This window comes from Cydia amplana, chromosome 4 (assembly GCF_948474715.1).
Source record: "Cydia amplana chromosome 4, ilCydAmpl1.1, whole genome shotgun sequence".
Lineage (NCBI taxonomy): Eukaryota > Metazoa > Arthropoda > Insecta > Lepidoptera > Tortricidae > Cydia > Cydia amplana.
This window is the reverse complement of record NC_086072.1, coordinates 63,440-88,655: the sequence shown is the minus strand read 5'-3', so window position 1 is coordinate 88,655 and position 25,216 is coordinate 63,440. Positions and strand designations below refer to the sequence as shown.

Sequence of the window (25,216 nt, the reverse complement as noted above, 5' to 3'; positions counted from 1 at the left end):
ATTTAAAGTTGTTACCGTAAAATGATGCGTTGTGACGGACCCGTATTGAGGAAAGTGTAAAATTTATATGCGCGTTTGTGATCGTTTGATTTGCCTCGTCCGAGGGGCCGTTCCCGCTCGTTCTGACCTTTTTGCTCGCCGAGTAAAATTATTATGTCCACAGAGTTGAAAACGGAGCAGAGGTGAGATCGCCGAGACGAACTGTGATTTCATAACACACCGATTAACTCGTGTTTACGCGCTAGTCGCGCGGGCGCGCGATGAATGGCTGAAACCCAATAGTATGCGTGCGTATGACATCGGCTCGTTATGAAGTCACAGTTTCGTAACGACCCTACCTCTGCACATTTATCAACTCTGTGATTTTTTCTTAAATATTTGTACTGTAAAAATTTGGTACTTAAATTAATAAATAGCCCCCGGTTTTCAGTTTGAACAAGTGATAGAAAATGTTCATGGTGTGGGCGAGTAGGGATAGCCCTGAGCGAACATTCCGTGGGCGACTTGTGAAAGATAGATCTGTGTCGGTGCTCGTCCCGTCGGCGGCGGCGCCTCCTCGCACGACACGACGACTCTCATTCGACGCGACTGGCTGGAAATCTCTTTTTTTCGTATTTTGAAATCTCATAAAGTTCATTAATTAACCTTGAAGCATTTATACCCTTATCTATAGTCGGACAAAGCTAACTCAGCACCGACGTGACAAAGTGTAGCAGTGCCACAATTAACGTATTTTTATAGAAAATTGCCGTTTAAGCTGACACTTCCAGCCTTTGTCGTTGTCGTTGCCGCCTGTGTTGAGTTAGCTGCCCCTCGATTTTCACTATGTATTTACAGACTAGCTCGTTAATTTGCTTCTAGTCGTCAAGATTTATTTCGACATGGTATTAAACACGGGATTAGTATAAAATAATATGGCATGAAATACAAGGAACACGGCTTCCTGTTCCTTGCTCGCACGGAACGGAGACGGACCGGCGCCGGCGACTGCACGTCGCGGACACCAGATGTAAAATGTATAGTGTTGCTGTTGCTACAGTTGTCGACGGTGACCTTTATGATAAGTTGTACGCCTTCCGCGGAGACACAAGCTTTTCTACACCCGACTGCTGTTCGACTAGATTTTTATTTCTAATTATAAGTGATAACAAAATTGAGCAGTTATGTGACTCGATTTCGAGAGAAATAAAGCGATGCATTTATGTGTAGCCACATTTATTTTAGCCCCGCCGTCTCACCGAAACCCCTCCGTGCCATCGCTTCCGTTCTCGCTGATTTATTTCGAGTTGCGTTCATACATGTAGAAGAGCTTGTTAATATTTAAAAGTAAAATGAACTTAATACGATTTATAAATAATTTTTAATAGTTATTATTATCTAGCGTTACTCGTAATGTGACATAACAGGTACCTATTATATATATTTACATTTTTAATAAATTAAAGTGCACATATCTCATACTATATTTCAATTACCCGTCACCCTCGCCATCACCAACACAATTTACTAACCCTCGCCTAGATCATTTAACATGATTTAATTTTTGGCTTTATATAATCTGCAACTAACTCGGCTACTTTCTCGGACGAGGTGAGAACGAACGTGTGGTCGATGCGGACCTGCCTCATGTGGAGGTCGGGCAGGTGGTGGCGCAGGTCGTCCATGTACGCAGCGGGCGCCCAGCCGTCGTCCGCGCCGTACACCACGCTGGTGATGTGTTTAGTCCGCGCCAGCGCTCCGCTGACGCCCTCCAGCGACACCACGCGGTCCATCTCGTCGTACGCCATGTGCAACACCTTCTCCGCGACCCGGGGCCGGAGATATTTCAGTATCCTCTCATCGTAGTGCGGAGGCAGACGATTCCACTTCAAATACGCGCCCACCAAAAACCGTTGAACGGTATCCGGCAGAGAGTGGATGAATGTAAAGAGGAGGATGGCCAAGAAGTGCAATCTCCTCACGATGCCGTTCAGTTTCTTGCCGTTCGGAGACTCGGCCATTCTCTGAATCGTCGGGAACAGCAGGTTGCTGGAGCGTATCCTGTCTATCAGACTCTCTCGTTTGTTGATCGCCTCGAGAATCAGCCACGCGCCTATAGAGTGACCGATCAAGTGTATATTACGGCGCTTATCTATTTTATCGATGAGGTCTAATTTGTGCTGAACTTGCGCCTCCAGGTTGAACAAGTGCTCGCGGCGCTCGAGAACGTTCGACCTCTCCTCGGGTACCTCCACGTGCCCCGCTTGACCTTCAACACGAGAGAAAAATACAAAGTTGACATTGACTTGTAAATTCAACGACGATAACACGAGGTCAAGGAGCATGTCTGACAACATGCCCGCCGTCGGGTATATGTACCTAATGTTTAGAGTTCCCTCGCCGCGAGAGAGACAGCTGACGTCAACAAAATAAAAACAAAATAGTTATTTATTTTAGAAGGCAAAGTCGCCAATATAATACGAGCACGAGTATTAACCCTTTATTAGTGCTTTAGATCAAAAGTTACAATCAAATGTCAGTCTTACTCGTTGAAAACAGAACACATGTTTCAAGTGCCGTACATGACCATACCACCGACCATAACTTTTTTGCTCACATGGTTTAATTCTTGTGAGCTACTCTACTAGATAAATTCGCTTCGTTCAGTCGTTTATTCCTTTTTTTTTATGGGCGAGTAGGTATACCTACTTAAGTATTTAAAGTAGGCACATAATAAAAGCGGCCAAGTGCGAGTCGAACTCGCCCATGAAGGGTTCCGTATTTAGGGGATTTTGACGTATTAAAAAAAAACTACTTACTAGATCTGGTTCAAACCAATTTTCGGTGGAAGTTTGCATGGTAATGTACATCATATATTTTTTTTAGTTTTATCATTCTCTTATTTTAGAAGTTACAGGGGGGGGGGGGGACACATTTTACCACTTTGGAAGTGTCTCTCGCGCAAACTATTCAGTTTAGAAACCTCAATATCACTTTTGAAGACCTATCCATAGATGTCCCACACGTATGGGTTTGATGAAAAAAAAAATTGAGTTTCAGTTCTAAGTATATGGGGAACCCCCAAAATTTATTGCTTTTTTTTTCTATTTTTGTGTGAGAATCTTAATGCGGTTTACAGAATACATCTACTTACCAAGTTTCAGCAGTATAGTTCTTATAGTTTCGGAAAAAAGTGGCTGTGACATACGGACGGGACAGACAGACATGACGAATCCATAAGGGTTCCGTTTTTTGCCATTTGGCTACGGAACCCTAAAAAATGTGTGACCTTCAACACCAGTTGATTTGGCAAACACAATGATATTTTATGAGAATAATAATAATAATCTTCGTTAAAACTACTGTTTGATAAGTTGGTTGTAATCAGGTTGTAATTATCTAATACCTTTAAACGAGCAATTCTTGTTTATTTATATATTTATTTATTTATTTATATATATATATATTTCGGGGATCTCGGACACGGCTCTAACGACTTCGATAAAATTTGCTATACGGGGGTTTTCGGTGGCGAAAAATCGATCTAGCTAGGTTTTATCTCTGGGAAAACGCGCATTTTCGAGGTTTTATATGTTTTCCGAGCCAAGCTTGGTCACCCAGATATTGGCCTATTATGTTAACAACACTTACATAGTTATGATTATGACTATCGCCGATTATCTTTATCAGTTCGAGAAATGCGGATGTTTCCTATAATTATATGTATTATGCATAACATTTAAAACGATAACCTTTTAACCACTTTGAGGTGGAAGAGGAGAAAAACGTTCATTGACCATGCTTGTGTCGCTGCTGGTACAAAATTACACAAAGTGTTGTCTTATTTATCACTGCGGCAAAATGAGCTGGGTATTGTATGTCTTATAAGACTACGGCCGGCAAAAAGATTAAAAGACAAAACATATTTTAGTTTAGTCCGTATAGGTAGCATTGAACAAACAGCAACACTCTTAACTGTCCATCAGTGGACCTTATTACAAAATGCATAAAGTCCACCAATGGAGAGTTAACAGTGTGGGTGATGGTACTGATGGTACGAGGCAGGAAACTTCAAACATTTTTACACCATCCTGAATCCATAATTTATACGTTCCTAGTCTAGTATAAGTATATGCAAAGTATTGCGAAGCTGACCCTCAAGGGATTTATATGGGAATGAAAACTATCACTTAGGTAAGTATTATGATGATATTGTATACTTTGTGAGGAAAATATTAAAACAGACTGGTCTATAGATAAGGGGCAACCATCGGTCTTACATATTTATCGCAGTCGTTAAAAAAAATACAAGAAAAATAAACTGCACTCACCAACTACACAAATTGGAAGGCCAGTGCTTTTATTTAATTCCCTTGCAAACTCTTCATAAAAATGTGGGATTCCTGGATTTCCAGTGATACATACAATTACATCAGAGTTCTTCGAGTCAAAGGGGTCCCCCCATGTTAAAACATTTGTTTGAACGTTGTTCAGGTTAACGAAGACACTTTCCATCGTGTTGCAGTCCCAGTCCGAGAACTCGATGGAGACGTCGACGTTACAACGTTATCAATGGATAAATGGAAGTATCACTTGGTGGAATTTTGCCCTACACGGTTTGTTTAAGAGTTTGACGACTACGAATAACGAAACCCACTGCAGTGCATGCAGCGAGTCTGAGCGACAGCGCGTGTGGTCAGTGTTGCCAATTCGGAATTTGAAAAAATGCCAGACTTATTATTATTTTATTTGATACACTAGCAGCTCTTGGAGCTGATGCGTGTATATCGAAGCACTTGTATTTTATTTTATTTTGCACTTTTTAAAGTTCTAAAATGTGCATCCAGTCTATTTTTGAAAATGTTGACCGATGGTGCACTAACAACAGTCTCTGGTAGAGAGTTCCACACATTTACCACACGATTCGGTAAGAAGTGTTTTCTAGGATTACTAGCACACGGAGGTTTGACAAGTTTTTTGGAGTGTCCTCTTAACCTCTTATGTATAGATTATGCCAGAAATGTGCTAAAAAAATGCTAAACAATATGTAGGTAACTAAAAATGAGGGTCTTCCACATAAACAATGCTGTTTCTGAATATTTTATAGAGTCAGACCAAGCTAACTTTGCACCGACTTGGTTAGCTAAAATGCCAAATTTCTTTTCACACCACCTATTCGGAAAAGAGCTTTTTCTTCCCTGCTAGGAGGGATCAAAGTGCCACTTTTCCTCCCTGCTAGGAGGGATCAAAGTAACACTTGAATCCCTCATTACGCTCAGGATTCAATGTACGCCCTTGACAGAATATATCATTTTGATCCCTTGTAACACAAACTACTACTGAAACGTGACGTTTATTGTGGCTCTCCACACTTTGTAGCTGTTGATGCAGAGAAGGCATAGCCCGATTCTCTCGATTTAATTGTGACAAGAATGGCCTATATTGGAAAATTTGGAAACAATTTAAAACAAGCCTGTGTGCTGTCAAATTTAATGTGATGTGGCTAATGTAAAATAGGCACAGCAAAAAATATAGTTACACTCTGGCTGGCACACCCACTTTGTAAGTAGAAAAGGCGCGCGATTCAATTTTTTTATGGGAATTCAACCTTTCGCCTCAACATTTCTTTAAATATCAGTACTCTCGTCTAGAGATGCAACGGATAGTTGTTTGGCCGGATACCGGATATCCGGCCTGGACACTGGCCGAATATCCGGTATCCGGCCGGCGGAACTATACCTATATTTTGAGTTGTGCAGGTGCGCGTCGTGCAGGTTTCGACCTGTTTCGTAGTGAACGTTCGCGCGGACACATTTCTAGGATCGTAACGAGTTTTATCATATCATTACGTAGTAAGTTCGTTTATAGTTACAAGTGCGCGCGCGTATTTTTGTGTAAACAAATAAGTGTATTGTGTGACATTGGTTACGTATTCATTTCTATCTACTGTGTCGTTAGCATTATGACCGTGACTGTTTTTTAGATTCCATTTTTTACCCCAAAATGTGTTAATTTTACTATCCGGTATCCGTCCGGATACTAAAATAACGGCCGGATACCGGATAGTAAACGGATATCCGGTGCATCTCTACTCTCGTCTATTACTGCGGTAGAATGTTACCGGTTGTGCCATGGATTTAAACTGCCAAGTAGGTTTCAAACTGGCTTAGGGACACAATTCACTAATTATGCTAAAAAATATGCCAGATGCTAAATGGAAAATTTTGATGCCAAAGAGTGTGAAAATATGCCAGATCTGGCTTCAATTATGCCAAGTTGGCAACACTGCGTGTGGTAAAAAAAATAAGTTTAAATACTTTCAATGTCAATCAAAGCTCGTTCTAAAACCAGTACCCATAAAGTTTAATAGAACTCGTTCAAGCAAATCTTGTCAGTAGAAAAAGGCGGCAGATTTGAAAAATCGCGGGTTAGCAACACTACCGTTTGAATTATTTGAAAATCGCATATCATTTATATCTTATCTGTGGAACTGTTTTGTTAACATTTCATCGATGTTCGTTGTACATTGCTGCTTTTTGTTCGTTTCCTAGGGATACCATACTTTAGTTTGCTTTACATTGCTACTGACATATCCGGCTTGACAGACTATACCAGGGTTATAACCGCGAAAATCGCAGTTCGTCAATTGCGACCATTTTTCTCTGTCACTCTAATTACGTCTTAATAAGAGTAAAAGAGAAAGATCCCAGCAATTTACGAATTTCAGTTTTTGTGGTAGGTAGCCCCCCTACCTGTACCTAAAAATAGAAACTTCCAAATGTATGTATAACTTTGTTAATATTATCTAATAAAGAATTAAATTAATGTGTTTATCCTATGTAATAAATATTTAGAAATGAGGAATTGTATTTTGAATATTTAGTCTAGAGTCTTAAATATCTGGTATGGTAGTGTTTAAACGCACGCATTTACGTCAAATCAAAGTCATTAGTTAATTAGCATTAAATAACTTAATGTTAAGAGCGTTCCATTGTTTTCTTCAGTCAATTTTGTTTTGTTTTATGTTTGTTTAAAATTGGTGATCTTCCCCTAGTGATTTTTCTTTAATTGAAGAGACTGAAAGAACGAATTAATTAAAAAGTAAGCCAATACTTACTTAACTCACAAAATATAGATTTTGTTGAGTAGGTACCTATAATTTTATTACCTATATAATTATGAAGTTAAGTCAGTGTAAATGTCCTTAAATACCTAACCGAGAGCTCCCCCTGAAAAAGACATACCTACTTAATTATTCGAGTAGGTTCTATCATGATGAAGTATACGAGTAATAATAACATAGTAGAGCTGCAAGATCTTTTGGACAGTGACGATGAATTACCAAGTAAGTAATCAAGGGGATTTCCACTACAAATTTCTAAGTCTACATAATTATTATAACTAATGGGTTGAGAATTGCAATGTGCCAATACTGCCATAAAATACAAATACCTACATAAAATTTTCATGTCTCAACTACTGAACTAATTGTGATGGAATTTGTTATGTAGACAGCTTAAGCCTGGAGAATGGACAAGTACTTTTTTTACAGTACATATGGTGCTATTTGACCACATTAGTGCCAACCAATGTCGAAAATTAAGGGGCCATAATGCCATATTATTATGTACTGTGATTCACAGTACATAATCGTACATGTTTAACAGTGAAACATTATACGATACATGTGCGAATAGGTAACTCGCACTTGTATCGTAATGTACTATTCTGCCCTCCTAAGCCAAGTAGCGCTATCTCAAAAACAAATGATTTTGAAAATGGAATTCTCAGTTATTGAAACTAAAGTATAAGTTAGCAATGAATTTTGTTTTGAGATAGCGCTTTTCGGCTTAGCAGGGCAGTATTATTTACCTACCACATGGGGTAAGGATAGAGGCAAGGGAAAGGGAGGAGGATAGGGTAAGGGTGGAAAAGGTCAGACTTGTGGGTGATCCCAAAGGCACAGGTAATAATAAACATGTCCTCACAGCTGTATTATGATTTATATTTTCAGCCAATTATAATGAGGAGCCAGATCTACCTGCCTATCTTGATGACCAGCGGTTTGATGCAATACAATTTAACTGGATAAAGAACAACAAAACCAGAAGTATTCCCGTCAAACCACCAGTCACTCCTGTCAAGCCTTTACTCACTACCATCAAGCCATTGGTCGCTCCAGTCAAGGTTGTCACTCCAGTCACAACATTGATCACTCCTGCTTCCATCCAACACCCCTCCAACACCCACCAACAGGAACACTTGCCACCACCTAGCAAAGACTGCAGCAATAAAAACTTGATCAAAAAGGGGATTCTAAATGAGGAGGACATCTTGTGTATGAGGAGTGTCGCCGCTCAAACCACTGACGATGAAGCATTGTTATGGTTCATCGACTTCCTCATGCACAAAGACATGCAGGCGGATTATAGATTTTTGAAAAGTTGCCTTGTTGTTCACCAAGAAAACTATGGGAGATCTAAAACACAGTACTCACAAATATATTTTCCTAAAAGTTTGAACAATTGCTTTGAGTTAGTTGTGAAATAAGCTTTTGATATAATATTCCCACTGTTTATGCTAATATTACTAGTTAAGTTAAATATGTATGATATTGATGTAATAAAATTAATTTACATGCAAAAATTATCGTTATTTAAAATACTTTACCTGTGTGTATTGATTTTCCTTTAAATGTAGTATACTCAATGGGTACCTACCTACATATTACGTGCATATTACAAAAGAGAATTAGCCTAAGCAAATTAGAAAAATCTGTGGAAATAATTCGTGTAGTTTTGAAAATTGGTACAAATATACCTTGTGGTGTCCAGAGAAACATACTAAAAGTCCTCGAGGGTAGGGGGTGTGCTGAGGGTGTAGGGTAGGGGGGGATTGAAGGTACCTTTTTTCATATTTTTGCTCATATCTCGAATATCTGTACGAATAGCATTATAATTACTTCGGACAAAAGTTTTAACATAAAATTTCCTACAAATGTAGTTATGTTTATTTTTACTCTGCGATCAATACTTTAGGAGCTACGCTACAGGCTGTTAAAGTTAAATAAGAGATAAAATGCATAAAAAGTTTTGTGATTCCACAGAACGGTTCTGGGCCGACCAGGGGTGTGTCTGCGCCCTTTCTTGCAAGTTCGTTTCTTCGCTTCGTTTCCGTTAATGTCGGACTGCCCTGGTACCCATCTAAGTGTGACTTTGTTGGAGTTAGCCAGTGCATTAAGGTTTGTTTTACAGTTCTGGACTAGTTTTGAGTTTGACTCAAAGGATTCTAGTGCCAGCAGAGCAGCCTGGCTGTCTGAGTTGATGTAGATATGTTGGTGTCTTAGGTTTACGGACGGGTAACTACGGAACCCTACACTGAGCATGGCCCGACATGCTCTTAGCCGGTTTTTATATTATATCAACAGGTCACTTAGCTTGCTTATTCTAAACTATTTTTTTTATTTATGAATTTTATGATGAACAATTACGAAAAAACTACGTTGTCTTAAACCGTCTATTTTTATCTCTTTTTTAGGGTTCCGTAGCCAAATGGCAAAAAACGGAACCCTTATAGATTCGTCATGTCTGTCTGTCTGTCTGTCCGTCTGTCTGTCCGTCCGTATGTCACAGCCACTTTTCTCCGAAACTATAAGAACTATACTGTTGAAACTTGGTAAGTAGATGTATTCTGTGAACCGCATTAAGATTTTCACACAAAAATAGAAAAAAAAACAATAAATTTTTGGGGTTCCCCATACTTGGAACAGTTGGAACTGAAATTCCAAAAAATTTTTTTCATCAAACCCATACGTGTGGGGTATCTATGGATAGGTCTTCAAAAATGATATTGAGGTTTCTAATATCATTTTTTTCTAAACTGAATAGTTTGCGCGAGAGACACTTCCAAAGTGGTAAAATGTGCCCCCCCCCCCCCCCCCCGTAACTTCTAAAATAGAGTCAAACCAAAGAAAGTCTGCAGCGCAATAATTTGACATCGAATTAAAAAACTACATATGGCAATGTTTTTTAGCAGTCAGTAAACGTCATGCACTATGGTATGTGTTTGTCAAAATCGTTTAAATATTCGTTGTGTTTTGTGATGAACGGAATAAACATGGTGAAACCTTACAAAACCGGCGTGCGGGAGTTACTTTGCCGCATGACGAATAATTTTACACTTGTAAAAAGTCAGCACGAGGCGATTCAAGCTGAAAAACGACAATGTTTACAAAATTTGGAGTTGATGACGGGTAAGTGGAATGAAACATCTTAATACTTCACCATATGTACCTACTTAGATAATATAATATTGGTTTAGACTAAGGTTTCACAGCAAATTGAACACACCTAATAGGTATAGGCATACTTATGAACTTCCTCTAACATTTCGAGAAACTCGTTGGTACTAGCCGGGTTTTGAGCTCGAACCCACAACCTCCATGCTTATGCTCACGGCATGGGTACCTACTAGTTAAAGCTAAAATTTATTTTTAATATATGTTTAGGTATTGTTTTAATGGTTTATTTCATTTTTCCGAAAACTTTAGTTCGCAAATTCCGGGCAATTTCTCTGTCAATCTAATTACGCCTTAATGGGAGTAAAAGAGAAAGATGCTCGCATATTGAGAACTTCGGTGTTCGCGGTAGGCCCTCTCTGTACCTATTTACCGCCGTCGCGGATATTACAAAAGCTTATTAATTTTGATGAAGCCAAATGTCACATTCTCCCAATATTATTTATCAATATTAGTATATGTCTACATATTAATAGTTACATCTAAAGTATCATTCTATAGAACTTGCTAACTATGTAAACAAACCGCCATACTAAAATTGACAGTGAATGTCAATTTACTAGTAACTTTTGTTTACATAGCAAGTTCTATTGAATGACACTTTATTGTTGGAATGAAATTTATTTTACCATAAAAATTAAGCTGTGCATACAGCTAAATTTTTTCATAGACGGTAAATATGGTAGAAATTTCACAAGTATCAAGACTATTTAATCCATTTTCTGTGGTGTTGTCGTATACTGATTTTTAAAAACTACTTTTAATCTAGCGCTGCAGACTTTCTTTGGTCTTACTCTAACAGAATGATAAAACTAAAAACTAAAAAAAAACGAAAATTGGTTTGAACGAGATCTAGTAAGTAGTTTTTTTTTTAATACGTCATAAATCGCCTAAATACGGAACCCGGAAAAAAAATTTAGAGTTTCAGTTCTAAGTATGGGGAACCCCAAAAATTTATTGTTTTTTTTTTATTTTTGTGTGAAAATCTTAATGCGGTTCACAGAATACATCTACTTACCAAGTTTGAACAGTATAGTTCTTATAGTTTCGGAGAAAAGTGACTGTGACATACGGACGGACAGACAGACAGACATGACGAATCTATAAGGGATCCGTTTTTTGCCATTTAGCTACGGAACCCTAAAAAAGTCGTGTTGCTGTCGCTCTCGTGCGCGCATCACGGCGAGGAGGCGATTAATTTGTCGTAAGAGACAAATAAGTCGCCTGGCGACTAAGTTGCCCGCATACCCTATCATGAACTTGGAGGATACATCTAGAATCTAAGGGCCTACCGCGAACCACGTTCGACGTGTTGCCTCTCTGTCGCACTTGTAAATTCGTACGTAAGTCTGACAGGGAGGCAACACGTCGAACGTGGTTCGCGGTAGGCCCTCTAGTATTAAACGGCGTGAGTGGTGGGGATAACTGACAGAACGGGATAGTCTTATGTACGAGGGGTGTTCAAAATGTTCTCGGTATGAGAATGAAAACAAACAAGTACGAAAAGTTTGATATTTTTATTTTTCAATATACTCCCCCCCTATGTTCATACACTTAAAAGATCGATCAATTATTTTTTTTAATCCTGCATAAAAATATTTTTTATCTTTGGTGTAAAAATGCTCCTCCACTGCCGCCTTCAATGCTTCATCATCGGAAAATTTATTTCCACGCAGATCCTTTTTAAGATTGGGGAACAAAAAGAAGTCGCTGGGGGCTAAGTCCGGACTATACGGTGGGTGAGTAACAGTTTCAAACCCACATTCAACAATAGCTGCCTTGGCAATATGAGCAGTATGGACGGGGGCGTTGTCATGCAGAAGCATAACACCTTTGGTTAACTTTCCTCGCCTCTTTTCTTTGATTGCATCCTTTAATTGACGTAGAATGTTAGCGTAGTACTGTCCTGTGATATTTACACCTTTTTCTTTATAATCGATCAGTAATACTCCTTCACAATCCCAAAATATCGTGGCCATGACCTTGCCAGCTGAAGGGATGACCTTGAACTTCTTGGGATGAGCTGAAACCTTAATGTGCCACTGCATGGACTCTTGTTTACTCTCTGGGTCATAATGATGAACCCAGGTTTCATCTCCAGTAACTATTCTTTGCAGCACCTCATAAGGATTTTCACCGCACAGGTCAATAAAATCGGAACAACAAGCTACACGCATGTCTTTTTGAAGCCGAGTCAGCATTCGCGGAACCCATCTTGCACTTACTTTTGACATATTAAGATGGTCATGGATAATATCATGTACGGTACCAATAGAGAGATTGGTTACTTGTGCTATAGATTTTACCTTCACTCGACCATCTTCCAATATAAGTTTTTCAACTTTATCAATATTTTCTTGTGAAGTAGCTACTACAGGCCGGCCAGGTCTAGGGTCGTCTTCAACACTCTCCCTTCCACGTTTCGAGAAAGAACACTGAAGGGGGAATATAGGCTATTCAACGATTTAGATGAAGAAGTCACAGCAATATGAAAGCGCGCTCGGTGCCGGCGGCGGCGGGCAGGGAGGGGCGGAGACAGCAACGAGTCCTTTTCAAATTAGTCGGCCGGACCTTGACGCAGCGGGCTCATTTTAACTAGTTGACTCGCTCCGCTCACCTCTTTCCCTGTGGAAACGCGCCTATGTAATTTACCATTGCGAGTTGACCGGACTCCGTAATGACACCGCTCCGCTCTCACGAGCTGAGCGAGCTCATTTCAACTCTTTTTGCTCATTTTGTCATTTCCGCTCGACTATTTGTTGGTGGAAACACAAGTACATAGTTTAGTCTTGCGAGTTAAACTAAGTCCTTAATGAGACCGCTCCGTTCGCGGTGGAAAACCCGCTTCACGGTAAACACAATCCATTTCCTCTTTTATGGTTTTTTGATTTTTACCCTGTTTTGTCAAGAATTTTATCACGCATCGATGTTCTAATTTAGTTAACATTGTCAATTCCCACATGATGTTCATGTTTGTTCAGCAATTGCAGAAAAACAAAAGAACATCTCGCTTCGAATTATACTTTTTTTTAATGTCAATGAATAAACCTTAGCGGCCAGTAACGAAAGAAATTTTAGAAGAAGTTGTAAGATATCAATACCGAGAATATTTTGAACGCCCCTCGTATCTTTCAGTAGGAGTAGCAGCGAAAGCGCTATTATTGTTTGTCCTTGTCACAGTCTCACATTTTTCTTTATTCCCCACCATAAGTTATGGATGATTGGTCGAATCTATTTGTTGTTGCCCACCATAACAATTTATATGTTTTGTCCCTTACGGAGGCACGCGTAGACCACTTCTATAGGATGCTACCTTCTATGGTTTCTATAATGTTTTGGTTATAGAAATATTCCTTATTTTGTTCCTTTTAATTCAAATTAATGATACAATGGTGCATAATTTTATATGAATTTGTTAAATAATAATATATTTTTTGTGACCGTGTACTAGTTATATTTACTGCGTAAGGTTACAAACTATATTAAATAAGTTGGCTGATGGTGATGAGGTTAGGTTAGTTAAGCGGTTAAAAATATTAGTGAAAACATGAATGAAATTATAGAAAAATTGGAAAAAAAATTTGAAGACGTGACCGATATAACTGACCCCGCGAGTGTTGGCAGGGTGTTGGAGATTCTCAATCAGTCTCGAATAGAAGATGACAAGTATATGCAGGTAATCTATCTACTCCCCGCGCTTTATTTACCAATTACCATCAATATTATTTGTCTTTTTTACGGTGAATTTATTTAAGTGTGTTTTCAGCTCTTAGTACATACTCTGAGAGGAAAGGAAATAACTTGGGAACTGCCTCTATACCAACAGAACTTCCGCTTATCTCGAAAACCACCACCCGAAGAAGCAGAACTATGTGCAAGCGGGCACTTTACTAAAGCAGAAGGTGAACTAATAAATACAAACTGGGAGAGGTTTGTACGGGTAAGGAATAACTTCCTGAGGTATGAGCTCCTCATATAAAAATAAAATTTACCTATAAATATTTTAAGACATGTACAATTCATGTTTCAGGAATTTGTTGTGCCTGATACACCAATCTGCCTGGCGCGATGGAGGAACCGGACTCAGATCAAGATCTCATCTAAATCTGCCGAGGAGTGTGTACGAAACTATGTAGCTGCATATCTCGCACAGGGACTACACCGGAGCCTGTACCAAGTCTTTAGATACTTTCAGATCACTTATTCGTATCCGGTGAAACTCCGGAGTTATACTCCTACAGAAGAGAAAATAATGCAAATTTGCTTCTATCACAAGCCTAAAGATGCCTGCGTCATCGCATCAGAGGTACTAGGCCGGGAGCCGCGGGGCATTATTAAAAGATTCTCCCAATATACCAAAGGTAAATATATTCATTTAATACTTACTACATTACATTAGATTAGTTATATTTATGCGGTTAGAGAAGATCTGGAGCCCTGGAGGAACAGAGGAATCAGCAAAGCAACCAAAAGCAAGCTAATGCGCACCCTGGTCTTCTCTATATTCCTCTATGGTTCGGAAACCTGGACTCTGAAAGCTAGTACTCGGAGTAGAATTGACGCATTCGAGATGTGGTGTTGGCGCAAGATGTCGGGCATTCCTTGGACGGCGCGCCGCACTAATGCGTCAATCCTGACGGAATTGAAAATTAAGTGCTGTTTATCAGTCATTTGCCTCCCGCGGATCCTCAACTACTTTGGACACGTGGCCAGGCGGGAGCCGGACAACTTTGAAAAGCGTATTATGATTGGCATGGTGGATGGAGGACGGGGTAGTGGACATCCACCGACCCGCTGGGTGGACACTGTAAAGAAGGCCTGCCAGGGATCTACACAGGCGCCTATTATTAGGAAGGCGGAAAATCGTGCAGAATGGAGAGCTTTGGTGCGCAAAACAACGACCTCATGTGGTCGCGACACTCGCGACCCTTAGTCATGAGGAATCGAGGAAGAAGAAGTTATATTTATTTCTAACTGAAAACTATATATGTTTTCTTATGACAGCACAAATTCACAAGAACTTGGCTACCAACGGTATACAGATAATAATAATAATATGCAACAAACAATTAAAATATCAAATTAGAAATTAAAATGACTCGCAATGAACCTATATTTTTAGTTTGGAATCTTCAATTCTTTCTCAAGAAATCTAGTGTCCGACCGAAGGTTCGGTTTCGGTTTCGGTTTCGGCCAGTTTCGGCCAAAAAATCATGTTTCGGCTGTAGTTTCGGTTTCGGCCAAAAAACGGCCGAACCTTTCGGCCGGGCCGAAACTTACGAAATGGTACTTCGGACAAAGACCAAAAGTTGGGGAATAAGTAGGACAACAATATTAATACCTACATATACTGATTCATATATATTAGGTATAGTTTGTAGCTTTCTAATAGACCCCGAAAGCTAATCCTATTGTCTATTGTTAAGAAAAACCGCTCGTGCCACGTGCCACAACCACCTGCGTAAAAAATCGGTACTTCGGTTACTGAGTGCCGGCGAGTCGGACGCTACAGAACCAGTCTAAAATGTGTCATCGAGATGCGTAACAAAGGCGCGTTATCGGAGAGCGCACCTACACTGGTTTTTTGAGCGTTGGACTAGCCCGCGCTCAGGTGCCAAATAGAATAATGAAGACCCTTTTTTGCAGGTAAGTAGCACGTGCGGTTTTACTGAACAATAGACAATAGGATTAGTCTTCGGGGTCTATTAGAAAGCTACAAACTATACAGACATTAATTGGTTTATTATAAAACACAATTCCACTAATGAGGGCGCCACTGGACGGTTGATGCAGTCTTAAGAGGCTGTCAATACCTATAAGTGAATGAGATAGCACTGTCGCATGTTACTGGGCCCTGGGCAAGATAATAATAAGAAAACTAGCCTCACTTTTTACCTCAATTTACCATTGGTTTGTGTTCTCGCTGTGCGGTCTCGCTTTTGAATACAATGGACATTGGTTGGAGTCTGTGCTCAGCTACTTATCCTGAAGCCTTAAGCACGGCTTTCACTTCGCATGAAAGTTCGCCTCAATGGGGCACTTCGGACTTTTCGGCCCAGGTGAAGATCGGTACCCGGCCTTGCGATATTGTTAACAAAAAATTTCGCGCTCGCTGCGCTCGCGTTTTTGGTTGACCCTGTGTCTACATGTTAGCTTGACTGGTGAATGAATATAGTTAGACCAAGAAAATTCTGCAATTATTTTGATAGCATACGTCATAATTTCATAAAAGTTTTGACGTTTAAAATAACACTTGCACTGCGTGTGTTATCAACTTATCAAAATCGTTGCAGAATTATCTTGGTCTAACTCTAGTAATTTTCATAAAAAACTGCTTAAGTAACATCAATTTCAAGGACATTGGGTGTTGACAGCCCCATAATAGGTGAGGGTGGGGAGGGTCGATCCCTAGGGGACACTTGGTAAACTTCATTTTTTATTAAACCAAACGAAATACATTTTTTTACGCTAGTAACACTCATTCATTCGTTCCTAACTTCACGTTCTGTCATGGCGCTGTATCGAAGAAGTCAGTGGTTTAAAAATGGCGGACGGTAAAAGATTTTCTGCGTATTATATTACATTTTCGGTAAGCTTTACGTGGATTTATTTTATAGCATGGGATGGAAATGATGTTAGTGAGTGTGCTTATTTTATTTGTTGTTTATTGAAGTGATGATTAACTTGGATTACATTGAAATACGCGAACACAAGTTTCGAGTACGGCACGTTTTATAATCTTGCTATGTTTGGGGAGACTTAGTCTTTTTCTCCAGGGGAGATATGATTCCGGGATCATGTCACCCCCACATGGATCAAGTACACCTTGTAATCAATCTACTTACAAAATGATTCATAAGCTATCATAAATATTTTCTTTTCTTTTGGAAATCATGCCGCGAAAGTACGACCAGAGAAACACTGATTAAAATTTTCAAGGTTGACTCATTATTGTTTATTAATTGTATAATTTAGTTTTCAATTATACCTCCGACGTTTCGAAAACGGAATTGTCCCCGTGGTCTCGGAAAAGACTGACTAAAGTTGACATCGACATTTTACGAACTATCCGCACTTGGTCTTATTTATCAACTTAAACGTTTTACACACTAGGGATGTTCCGGGATCGACAAACAACACTCATAACTATATTTGGTTTTTCAACCGAACGATATTTGTTTTAACGGATGAGATGCAATTTCAATGGCCCTCCGAACTTTTATACTATAGAACCGACGACGGTCCGTAGAAAGGATTTTAGGATTATGCAGCTCAAGCACCGTCCTCAAAACGTGCGTGGTAAATTTATAAACTTTTAGTAAATAATAACGACCAGAGAAGGGTAAAAAACCAGTAGAAAATAAAAATATGCTGTATCTGAAGCTAAAAATACATTAAAAAGAACTTTAAAAGCTTTAGCTTGCTTGTTACAAGAATTTTTTTTGTTTATAACTTTAATTTCTGATTTTTTTTTACTTTTGTTGGTACAAAAATTGATTCCAAATTTTATGTTGTTGTATGGAAAATACAATTACATTGTATTTTAAAATCATAAGATTATGGATTATTATGTGTTTCATACCTTAATATATTAATTTCCTGTAGGTAAAGTTAATAAATTAATGTAGATACAACCCTCGAAGTATGGCATTTCCGCTTAAAATCTTTTTACCAAGTGTCCCCAAATATGGAAGACTTGATCCCATCGGACTAACACATCTGATAACCGGAAATACAACCTCAAAGTATGGAAGATACAATATATATATGTTTGCTGTGTGTTTTCCAAATTCTAGATGCATTACTAATAGCGATCCGAGTTATATAGTAAATGAGAATCTGGTATGGGGAGACATGGTAAAAATCTGTTTACCATGTGTCCCAAGAACCAGGGACACTTGATCCCCCTAGGATCAAGGCTCCCAATTAGGGGTAAACAAGTCTCCCTAATATAGGGGACACATGGTAAAAGTCTACAGTATGGGTTTTCATTAAATAATGGTCTAATTTATTGCACAAATCTGTTCTAATTCAAACTATTGATGAACAGATAAATTCTGAATCGTATGGTCTATAAAGTTTTTCAAAACAGCCAATAGTTAAGAAAATTTTTGCTAAAAATAAAAGGGGTGATCAACCCTCCCCAGTTTCCCCTATGTGTGTAAAAGCGGTTTTATGACATTTTTTCAACGATTTTAACAAGTCTACAAAAGTTTCGGTTTCGGTTTCGGTTTCGGCCGAAACTAGAGCCAAAGCCGAACATTCGGTTTCGGTTTCGGTTTCGGCAAAAAAACATGTTTCGGTCGGACACTAAAGAAATCTTACTTGTCACGTGCTTACGCCACATAATTGTGGCCTTTAGGTAAAAAAATGGTCACTTGGTGGTTACGTAACGTTTTACTAGGGGGAGGGGGGTATAGAAAAAAGTTACGGCGCGTTACATGGAGGGGAGGGGGGGGTCAAAAATGTCCAAAAATTGCGTTACGTATAACTTGAACGCTCCCTTACACTTCAACTCATAAAATAAGGTTTTATTCGATATTGTAAAGGAACTAGGAGGTTATAACTAGTGATTGCAAATCCGGACATACTTAACAAAATCCGGATTTTCGGATTATGCTTCGGCTGAAATCCGAAGTTCGGACTAAATCCGGATTTTAGTGTTTTACTATAAAATTTACGAAAAATTGAGTTAGAAACTTAGAACCCCAATTCTTGCTATATTTATACCAAAACATTACTTTTTTATTGTATTCTACATGTACATACTTAAAGGATGGCCTAAAAATATGTTGACCTAGGTTTTTCTAATTATTTTATTAAGTACTAATGTAACGAGTACAGAATAAGTTAAAAATTCAAACTACAGTCTTTTTATTCAACAAAAATTAATTGTCTTCAAAATAGCCTCCTTTCGCTTTGATACACAAACGCAAAACGTTTGTTAAAATTCCGCAGCTCCTCCAAGGACATTTTTTCCCATTCTTTGGTAAGTGTTGCTTTTTGAACGTTTACACTTCTGTGTTTAGTAGCACAGGCCCTTAATTGTCTCTAAGATTGACCACAAACTATAATCCATTGGATTTGGATCAGGCGAGTAGGGTGGCCACTCTTTTGAACGAATGAATCGGGAAAATTATTTTTGCAGCACTGTATGTATCGTTATCTGGGGGCACGGTAGTGCCCCCGCCAAGACGAGCAAAGCGAAGCGCAAGGGCACTACCTACCTTTTCTCGAAGCGCTTCGTCGTTTTTTTGAACCCTCATAACTTGGGTTTGGATTATGCCAGATAAACAAAATTCTCGGGATATGATGTCAATAGTGGACTTATTAAACGTAAAAAATTTCAATTGCATAGCTCTTATACTTAAGATTTTATTCATATCTAAAATACCCCAATTTCGTCACTGACTCACTCACTCACTGTTAGTGATGGGTAGGACATCAATTTAAAATGAGTTTGTATGAGTACTTCATTTTCTAAAATGAGGTGTTACAATGTCTTACTTCAAATGAGGTGAGGTACTAGCATATTTTCAGTGTCGACTATTCCATTCATTCCAACGGCGACAAAAATATTCAATGTATATACATATTTATGTATTCATCACTTCCTTTATAAATAAATAAATAGTAACATATATTTAATTGGAGTGCAATTCTGGAGATTAAGAATAGAACTTTTAGGAGAAAGATAATTTACAATCAAGTAAAATGAATAGAGGAGTGAAGTAAGACATTTTTGCGGTACGAAGTACTGCGACAAATTAACAAAATGAGTGCTACAAATGAGGTGCCTCACGAGTGAGCGACTCAACACTACTCACTGTTGATCATCAAAACTTCTAGGGTACTTCCTGAAGTCCTAGGAAGCTGAAATTTGGCATGTGAGATAGTATTAGTACACAAACAACAAAATAATTCAAAAACTTGAAATTTTTTGCCCCTAAGGGGGGGAAAAGGGGGGTGGAAATTTGTATGGGAAATCAATAACCGCTGAACCGATTTAGTTGAAATTTGGTATGTAGATAGTTTTTGTAATGGGGAATGCATTGAATAGTTTTCAACCCCAAAATCACCCCGTAAGGGTGAAAAGGGGGTGGAAAAGGCGTTAGGGGAAAAGGAGGGTTGAAGTTTGTATGGGGAATCAGTAAAAAGCAGATTGTATAAAAGATGCCCCGAGGTACGTATTTCAGGATTTTTAATAGTACCTTAAATCACACGCGCAACCCTTTAAATTAGGGGATGGAAGCAACTTACAAAAAGAAGTGAAATCCCACCAAAAACATTTTCATGTAAAATGTTGCCAAGACGAAACCATAAGGCTCGCACTGACAAAAAGTTATCAGATCTCTTGTAGAGCCAAGCTTCTAACTCTACAAGCCCTAACTTCACAAATTCTACACCTTAGTCAAAATATGTGGCTTGGCCGTTTCGTTACTCCAAGAACTATTGTATTATAAAAAATAATGAATAGTGAATACATTTTTCACCTTACGTCCATGTGACAATAGCGAAACGGTCAAGCCACATATTTTGACTAAGGTGTAGAGTTTGTGAAGTTAGGGCTTGTAGAGTTAGAAGCTTGGCTCTACAAGAGATCTGATAACTTTTTGTCAGTGCGAGCCTTATGGTTTCGTCTTGGCAACATTTTACATGAAAATGTTTTTGGTGGGATATTTTATGTCGGATACCAATCAGTAGTATGAATATCGGAGGAGTCCAAACGATTTCATTTCAATTACGTTTGATTGTGTAACAATTTTTTTTCCACTTTTAGAATATCTTCGCGGTCGATCATTTTGTCGGTTAAGGGATGGTAACTATCAATAGTTACAAACACGTCGGAAGAAATAGTAGATTATACCTACGTCAGGTGGTGCTTGTTAGTCGTATTTTGGCTCAACGTCTAAATTTACAATGGGAAAAGTTGAGGCAAAAATATCTCGAAAAGGCATTATTTTTTAATGCAAAATCATTAGCACATTTTAGTAACTGAAGTGTCGTTAAAATCCTCCCGGTGCCTCCCGACCGTGTACTCGTATATAGATGATTACATTTTAGATTTCGCAGTAACGTTCCTTCACCATGCGTATTTGACTTATGTATATGCGTATGATTTTAATCTGTTGTCACAACCCTCAGTGGTTGCTAGTTGCAAAGCACGTCCGTTGAAGAAAATCACCTTTTCGGCTCGACACTTGTTATTTATATTGCTAATAATGTGTTCAAAATTGAGCGAAAATGAAAGCTCTTGCTTAAAACGCATATAAGTTAATTAATCGTTTGAAAAATATAATTCGAATTTGAGCTACGGCAGTAAGTTACACTCGTTAAATCGCAATATTGCATCGTTATACAAAAAACTCCGAAAATCCTGATTTTGTAAAAAAAATCCGGATTTTAAAACGGATCGGAAATCGCCGTGAAATCCGGATTTTCAAACTTCGGATAATCCGGATTGCAATCACTAGTTATAACTATTGATTCATCTACTACTTCTTTTCCTGAACACACATAATTAAAATAAATAACGAATCACTAAAAAGTAGCTGTTTCGGATGTTACGCGAATTGGCCTATACCTTCTGACAGTTCTGACCATTAGTCCCAAAATGCATAATTTAGCGAATTTTCTCAAGTAACCTCTTCTTATTTATGTCAAGTAATAATAGTTCTTGTACTGAAACACTGAAGTAACACTTAGTATCACTTTTTAATTAAGTCTTTAGAAGGTCTTTAGAAGACCTTCCCTCGATTTCTCGTAGTAGCACGGGATCTGGTAGCTGCCCTCACTGACCCAAAAAGAAAATCCACCCTGTATTTAAGCGCCATCTAGCTCAGTTGTCGAAACCAGCGCACCAACAAATTAATATCTGTTTATATGCAAATATATTTTAGTGCCTTAATAATAAACACATTTAAAGTCTAGGACTCCTGCCTGAGTATCTATCAGGGATGTTGCGAACATCCGCATCCGCATCCGCAACCGCGGAACTTCCGCATTATTTTCAACATCCGCATCCGCATCCGCATCCGCATAAAATCGATGCGGAGCTTATGCGGATGCGGATGTCGAACAAGTCGGTATAGGAACGTCTTAGCGGCGGCGTAAGTGCTAGGTAATTTCGTCATTACCTATAAGGAAATCGTCTAGCTAGATCCAGAAAAGTCGGCGAAGTTGCTGTTTATCTATCTATCTAATACCTTTAAACGAGCAATTCTTGTTTATTTATATATACATTTCGGGGATCTCGGAAACGGCTCTAACGATTTCGATGAAATTTGCTATATGGGGGTTTTCGGGGGCGAAAAATCGATCTAGCTAGGTCTTATCTCAGGGAAAACGCGCATTTTCGAGTTTTTATATGTTTTCCGAGCGAAGCTCGGTCACCCAGATATTTAAATATAACGCACCTGAGCGTTTTCCAAAAAAAGTGGACATTTCATTCATGTCTTCAAAATATTGACTTCTTGGGCTCATTTTACTCAGAATCATTTGTACATTCACGCCTCATACATAAAAAAATGTGTCCAAAAATTTCCTTTCCTGATCGTCACATTCTTGTATGAAATTGTTTTTATTTGTATGAACGTGACGTACTGGAAAAAATTTTTTTCATACAACATTTTGGGACACTTTTTTTCATGTATGAGGCGTGAATGTACAAATGATTCTGAGTAAAATGAGCCCAAGAAGTCAATATTTTGAAGACATGAATGACATGTACACTTTTATTGGAAAACGCTCACCTATATTCTTGCTCAAATACTAAACGTTTCGGTTTTTTTAATTAAAAAATACTAAAAATGTAATATTTGACGTTTTCTAAGTACCTAATCTTGACATCCGCATCCGCATCCGCATCCGCGGATGTGAGCCTTTAAATATCCGCATCCGCATCCGCATCCGCGGATGTCAAAAAATCTGCATCCGCAACATCCCTGGTATCTATCAATAATTTGTTCCAGGGAAACCGGAGCCGAAACAGAAAATTAAATGGACACTAGATTCTGCGGCTAAATTGATACATTATTTGATGGAATATTCTGGATGTCGTTTTAAAAAACTAAAAAACAATCAATTTAATCCAGAAGTGTGGCGTAAAGTGGAGGAGGAAATGGGTCAAGTATCTGTACACTTGCGTGAATTTTGGTTCAGCAAACTGCATGTGCAACTGTTTGCTAAATGCACTATAAAATTGAAATCATTACGGAACATTATTTATAATAAGTAAGTTGACATGGACCTTTTAAATCAGTATGTTACTATAAACATGGCGAGTGACTAAATATCAATACATCTAAATACTATTCAATGTTACACGCATAAACTCTTCTAATTATAATCATCTCCTAAGAGGGCATTAGTAAGGGTTGCAATTTAATAAGAGAGTGCTAAGTCGCGCTCCCCTTCCCCACATGTGGGGGGCAGTTTCGTATTCGTAGTTAGATACTTTAATAGATAATAAGTAGGAATATATTAGGTATCAATATTATATCAATGATTAACTTCCTTCTCAGGCTAAAAAATTCACCGTATGAAGTTTGGAGCGACATTCGTTGGAAGGATTTGGTGAAGGAGTTCCCAGACGGTTTCACTGACATGTTCTTGTATAGAATAGCTAAGAGCGAATTCCGAGGGGTCGTTAACTACCGGGAGATCCCTCTACCACAACTAGTCGGACAAGTTCCTATAAATAACAGAAAAAAGCCGAATAAACGATTAACATCACTCCAATACAATAAATCCGATGGAACTCTCTCATGTATCGAGCATGATATACTTTTAAAAGATATAATGGAAAATATGTGAATAAACTAATGACCTATATATTTACCTTTACTTTATTTACCCTGAAGGATTATTCTGATGGGTTTGGGGAAATGTATCCACTGTAGGTCGGGCAAGCCATTGTGCAATTCTTTACAGTATATGTGTTACATAGGTACTTATAGATGGTCAAGCAGATCTTGTCAGTAGAAAAAGGCGGCAAATTAGAAAAATGTAGGCGCGAAGGGATATCTTCCCATAGAAAATTTGAATTTCGCGCCTTTTTCTACTGACAAGATTTGCTTGACCATCTATACATACATATCAACTTTGTTGAAGTCAAAAGTAAAAAATCCTAATAACTGATTGGATAACAAATCGCATACAAATGGCACATAGTACAAAGAGCAATTTGTGTACCTACAGCCTATGAATATTTTGAAGATAGTACGTTTTGTTATAGTTAAACGTTTGTAGTTTTAATTTATAATCTAAAGACGTCTAAGAAAAAAAAAAACAACGAGTTGCACTCAGGGAGTGCCGGCAGAAGTGAAAACTCAATTACTATTGCAAAATGTCTGCAGCACTATGTATAATGGAGGTTAACACCATCTAGCGTCATTTCGTCGCATTAAACCCCTAAGCAAATCACTGTTAGTACTAGAGTTATATTAATACCAGTTAGAGGGAAACTCACTAGATGGCATTTAAATCAATAAAGAAAAACTCAATGATATTGAAGTAGGTAACAGTTATTCGATCACGTCACCTGTTACGAGTTTAACATTTTTTCCCCATCACAAAAAGTGCACAGCGCCGCTAAAGAAGTTTTCACTTCAAAAATGCCAACAATATTTAGGGCCAGCATATGCGTATGTATATGCGTTATTTGTAAAGATGGACCCATGTATTATACTACTCTTTGATGGACCCTAAGCGAGCTGTCACTGTTGCCACTTTGTTTTTATGTACGATTAACAATATGTAACCACCTTGCTGTGGCCATGTCGATAAAGTCATATCGATAAACTATCGACATTTCTTGCAATTTTAATTTTACTTGAAAAGTTTACCGATACCTAAAATGAACAAAAAACGCTTTTACTCTTTATCGTGGTTATCAGATTACGATTTTATCGTCACGCCACAGCAGGGAACGAAGGGAAA

The 25,216-nt window shown here is 38.5% G+C and overlaps 3 protein-coding genes across 3 annotated transcripts; 2 read left to right on the top strand and 1 right to left on the bottom strand.

Annotated features, from left to right (window-relative positions):
* Positions 1 to 1,341: 1,341 nt before the first annotated feature.
* Positions 1,342 to 4,575, bottom strand: LOC134663009 (lipid droplet-associated hydrolase). The gene is made up of 2 exons (XM_063519298.1): positions 4,311 to 4,575; positions 1,342 to 2,248 (listed from the first exon to the last, which is right to left on the bottom strand). The coding sequence occupies exons 1-2, from the start codon at positions 4,492 to 4,494 to the stop codon at positions 1,527 to 1,529; spliced, it is 906 nt and encodes a 301-aa protein (XP_063375368.1). The 5' UTR covers positions 4,495 to 4,575; the 3' UTR covers positions 1,342 to 1,526.
* A 2,656-nt stretch (positions 4,576 to 7,231) lies between these two features.
* LOC134647564 (uncharacterized) lies at positions 7,232 to 8,579 on the top strand. Its single transcript, XM_063501916.1, has 2 exons — positions 7,232 to 7,324; positions 7,994 to 8,579. The coding sequence occupies exons 1-2, from the start codon at positions 7,252 to 7,254 to the stop codon at positions 8,527 to 8,529; spliced, it is 609 nt and encodes a 202-aa protein (XP_063357986.1). The 5' UTR covers positions 7,232 to 7,251; the 3' UTR covers positions 8,530 to 8,579.
* Positions 8,580 to 13,760: 5,181 nt separating this feature from the next.
* On the top strand, positions 13,761 to 24,097 carry LOC134663007 (uncharacterized). The gene is made up of 5 exons (XM_063519296.1): positions 13,761 to 13,952; positions 14,043 to 14,216; positions 14,307 to 14,637; positions 23,248 to 23,509; positions 23,800 to 24,097. Exons 1-5 carry the CDS (start codon positions 13,824 to 13,826, stop codon positions 24,089 to 24,091), a joined length of 1,188 nt encoding a protein of 395 aa, XP_063375366.1. The 5' UTR covers positions 13,761 to 13,823; the 3' UTR covers positions 24,092 to 24,097.
* The last annotated feature ends 1,119 nt before the right edge of the window (positions 24,098 to 25,216 follow it).

Coding starts and splice junctions, on each gene's coding strand:
- LOC134663009 (XM_063519298.1), bottom strand. CDS start 4,494: ATGGAAAGTGTCTTCGTTAACCTGAACAACGTTCAAACAAATGTTTTA. Junction 2,249..4,310: donor CCTTCCAATTTGTGTAGTTG/GTGAGTGCAGTT, acceptor CTCGTGTTGAAG/GTCAAGCGGGGCACGTGGAG.
- LOC134663007 (XM_063519296.1), top strand. CDS start 13,824: ATGAATGAAATTATAGAAAAATTGGAAAAAAAATTTGAAGACGTGACC. Junction 14,638..23,247: donor ATTCTCCCAATATACCAAAG/GTAAATATATTC, acceptor AATTTGTTCCAG/GGAAACCGGAGCCGAAACAG. Junction 23,510..23,799: donor CGGAACATTATTTATAATAA/GTAAGTTGACAT, acceptor CTTCCTTCTCAG/GCTAAAAAATTCACCGTATG.
- LOC134647564 (XM_063501916.1), top strand. CDS start 7,252: ATGATGAAGTATACGAGTAATAATAACATAGTAGAGCTGCAAGATCTT. Junction 7,325..7,993: donor CAGTGACGATGAATTACCAA/GTAAGTAATCAA, acceptor TTATATTTTCAG/CCAATTATAATGAGGAGCCA.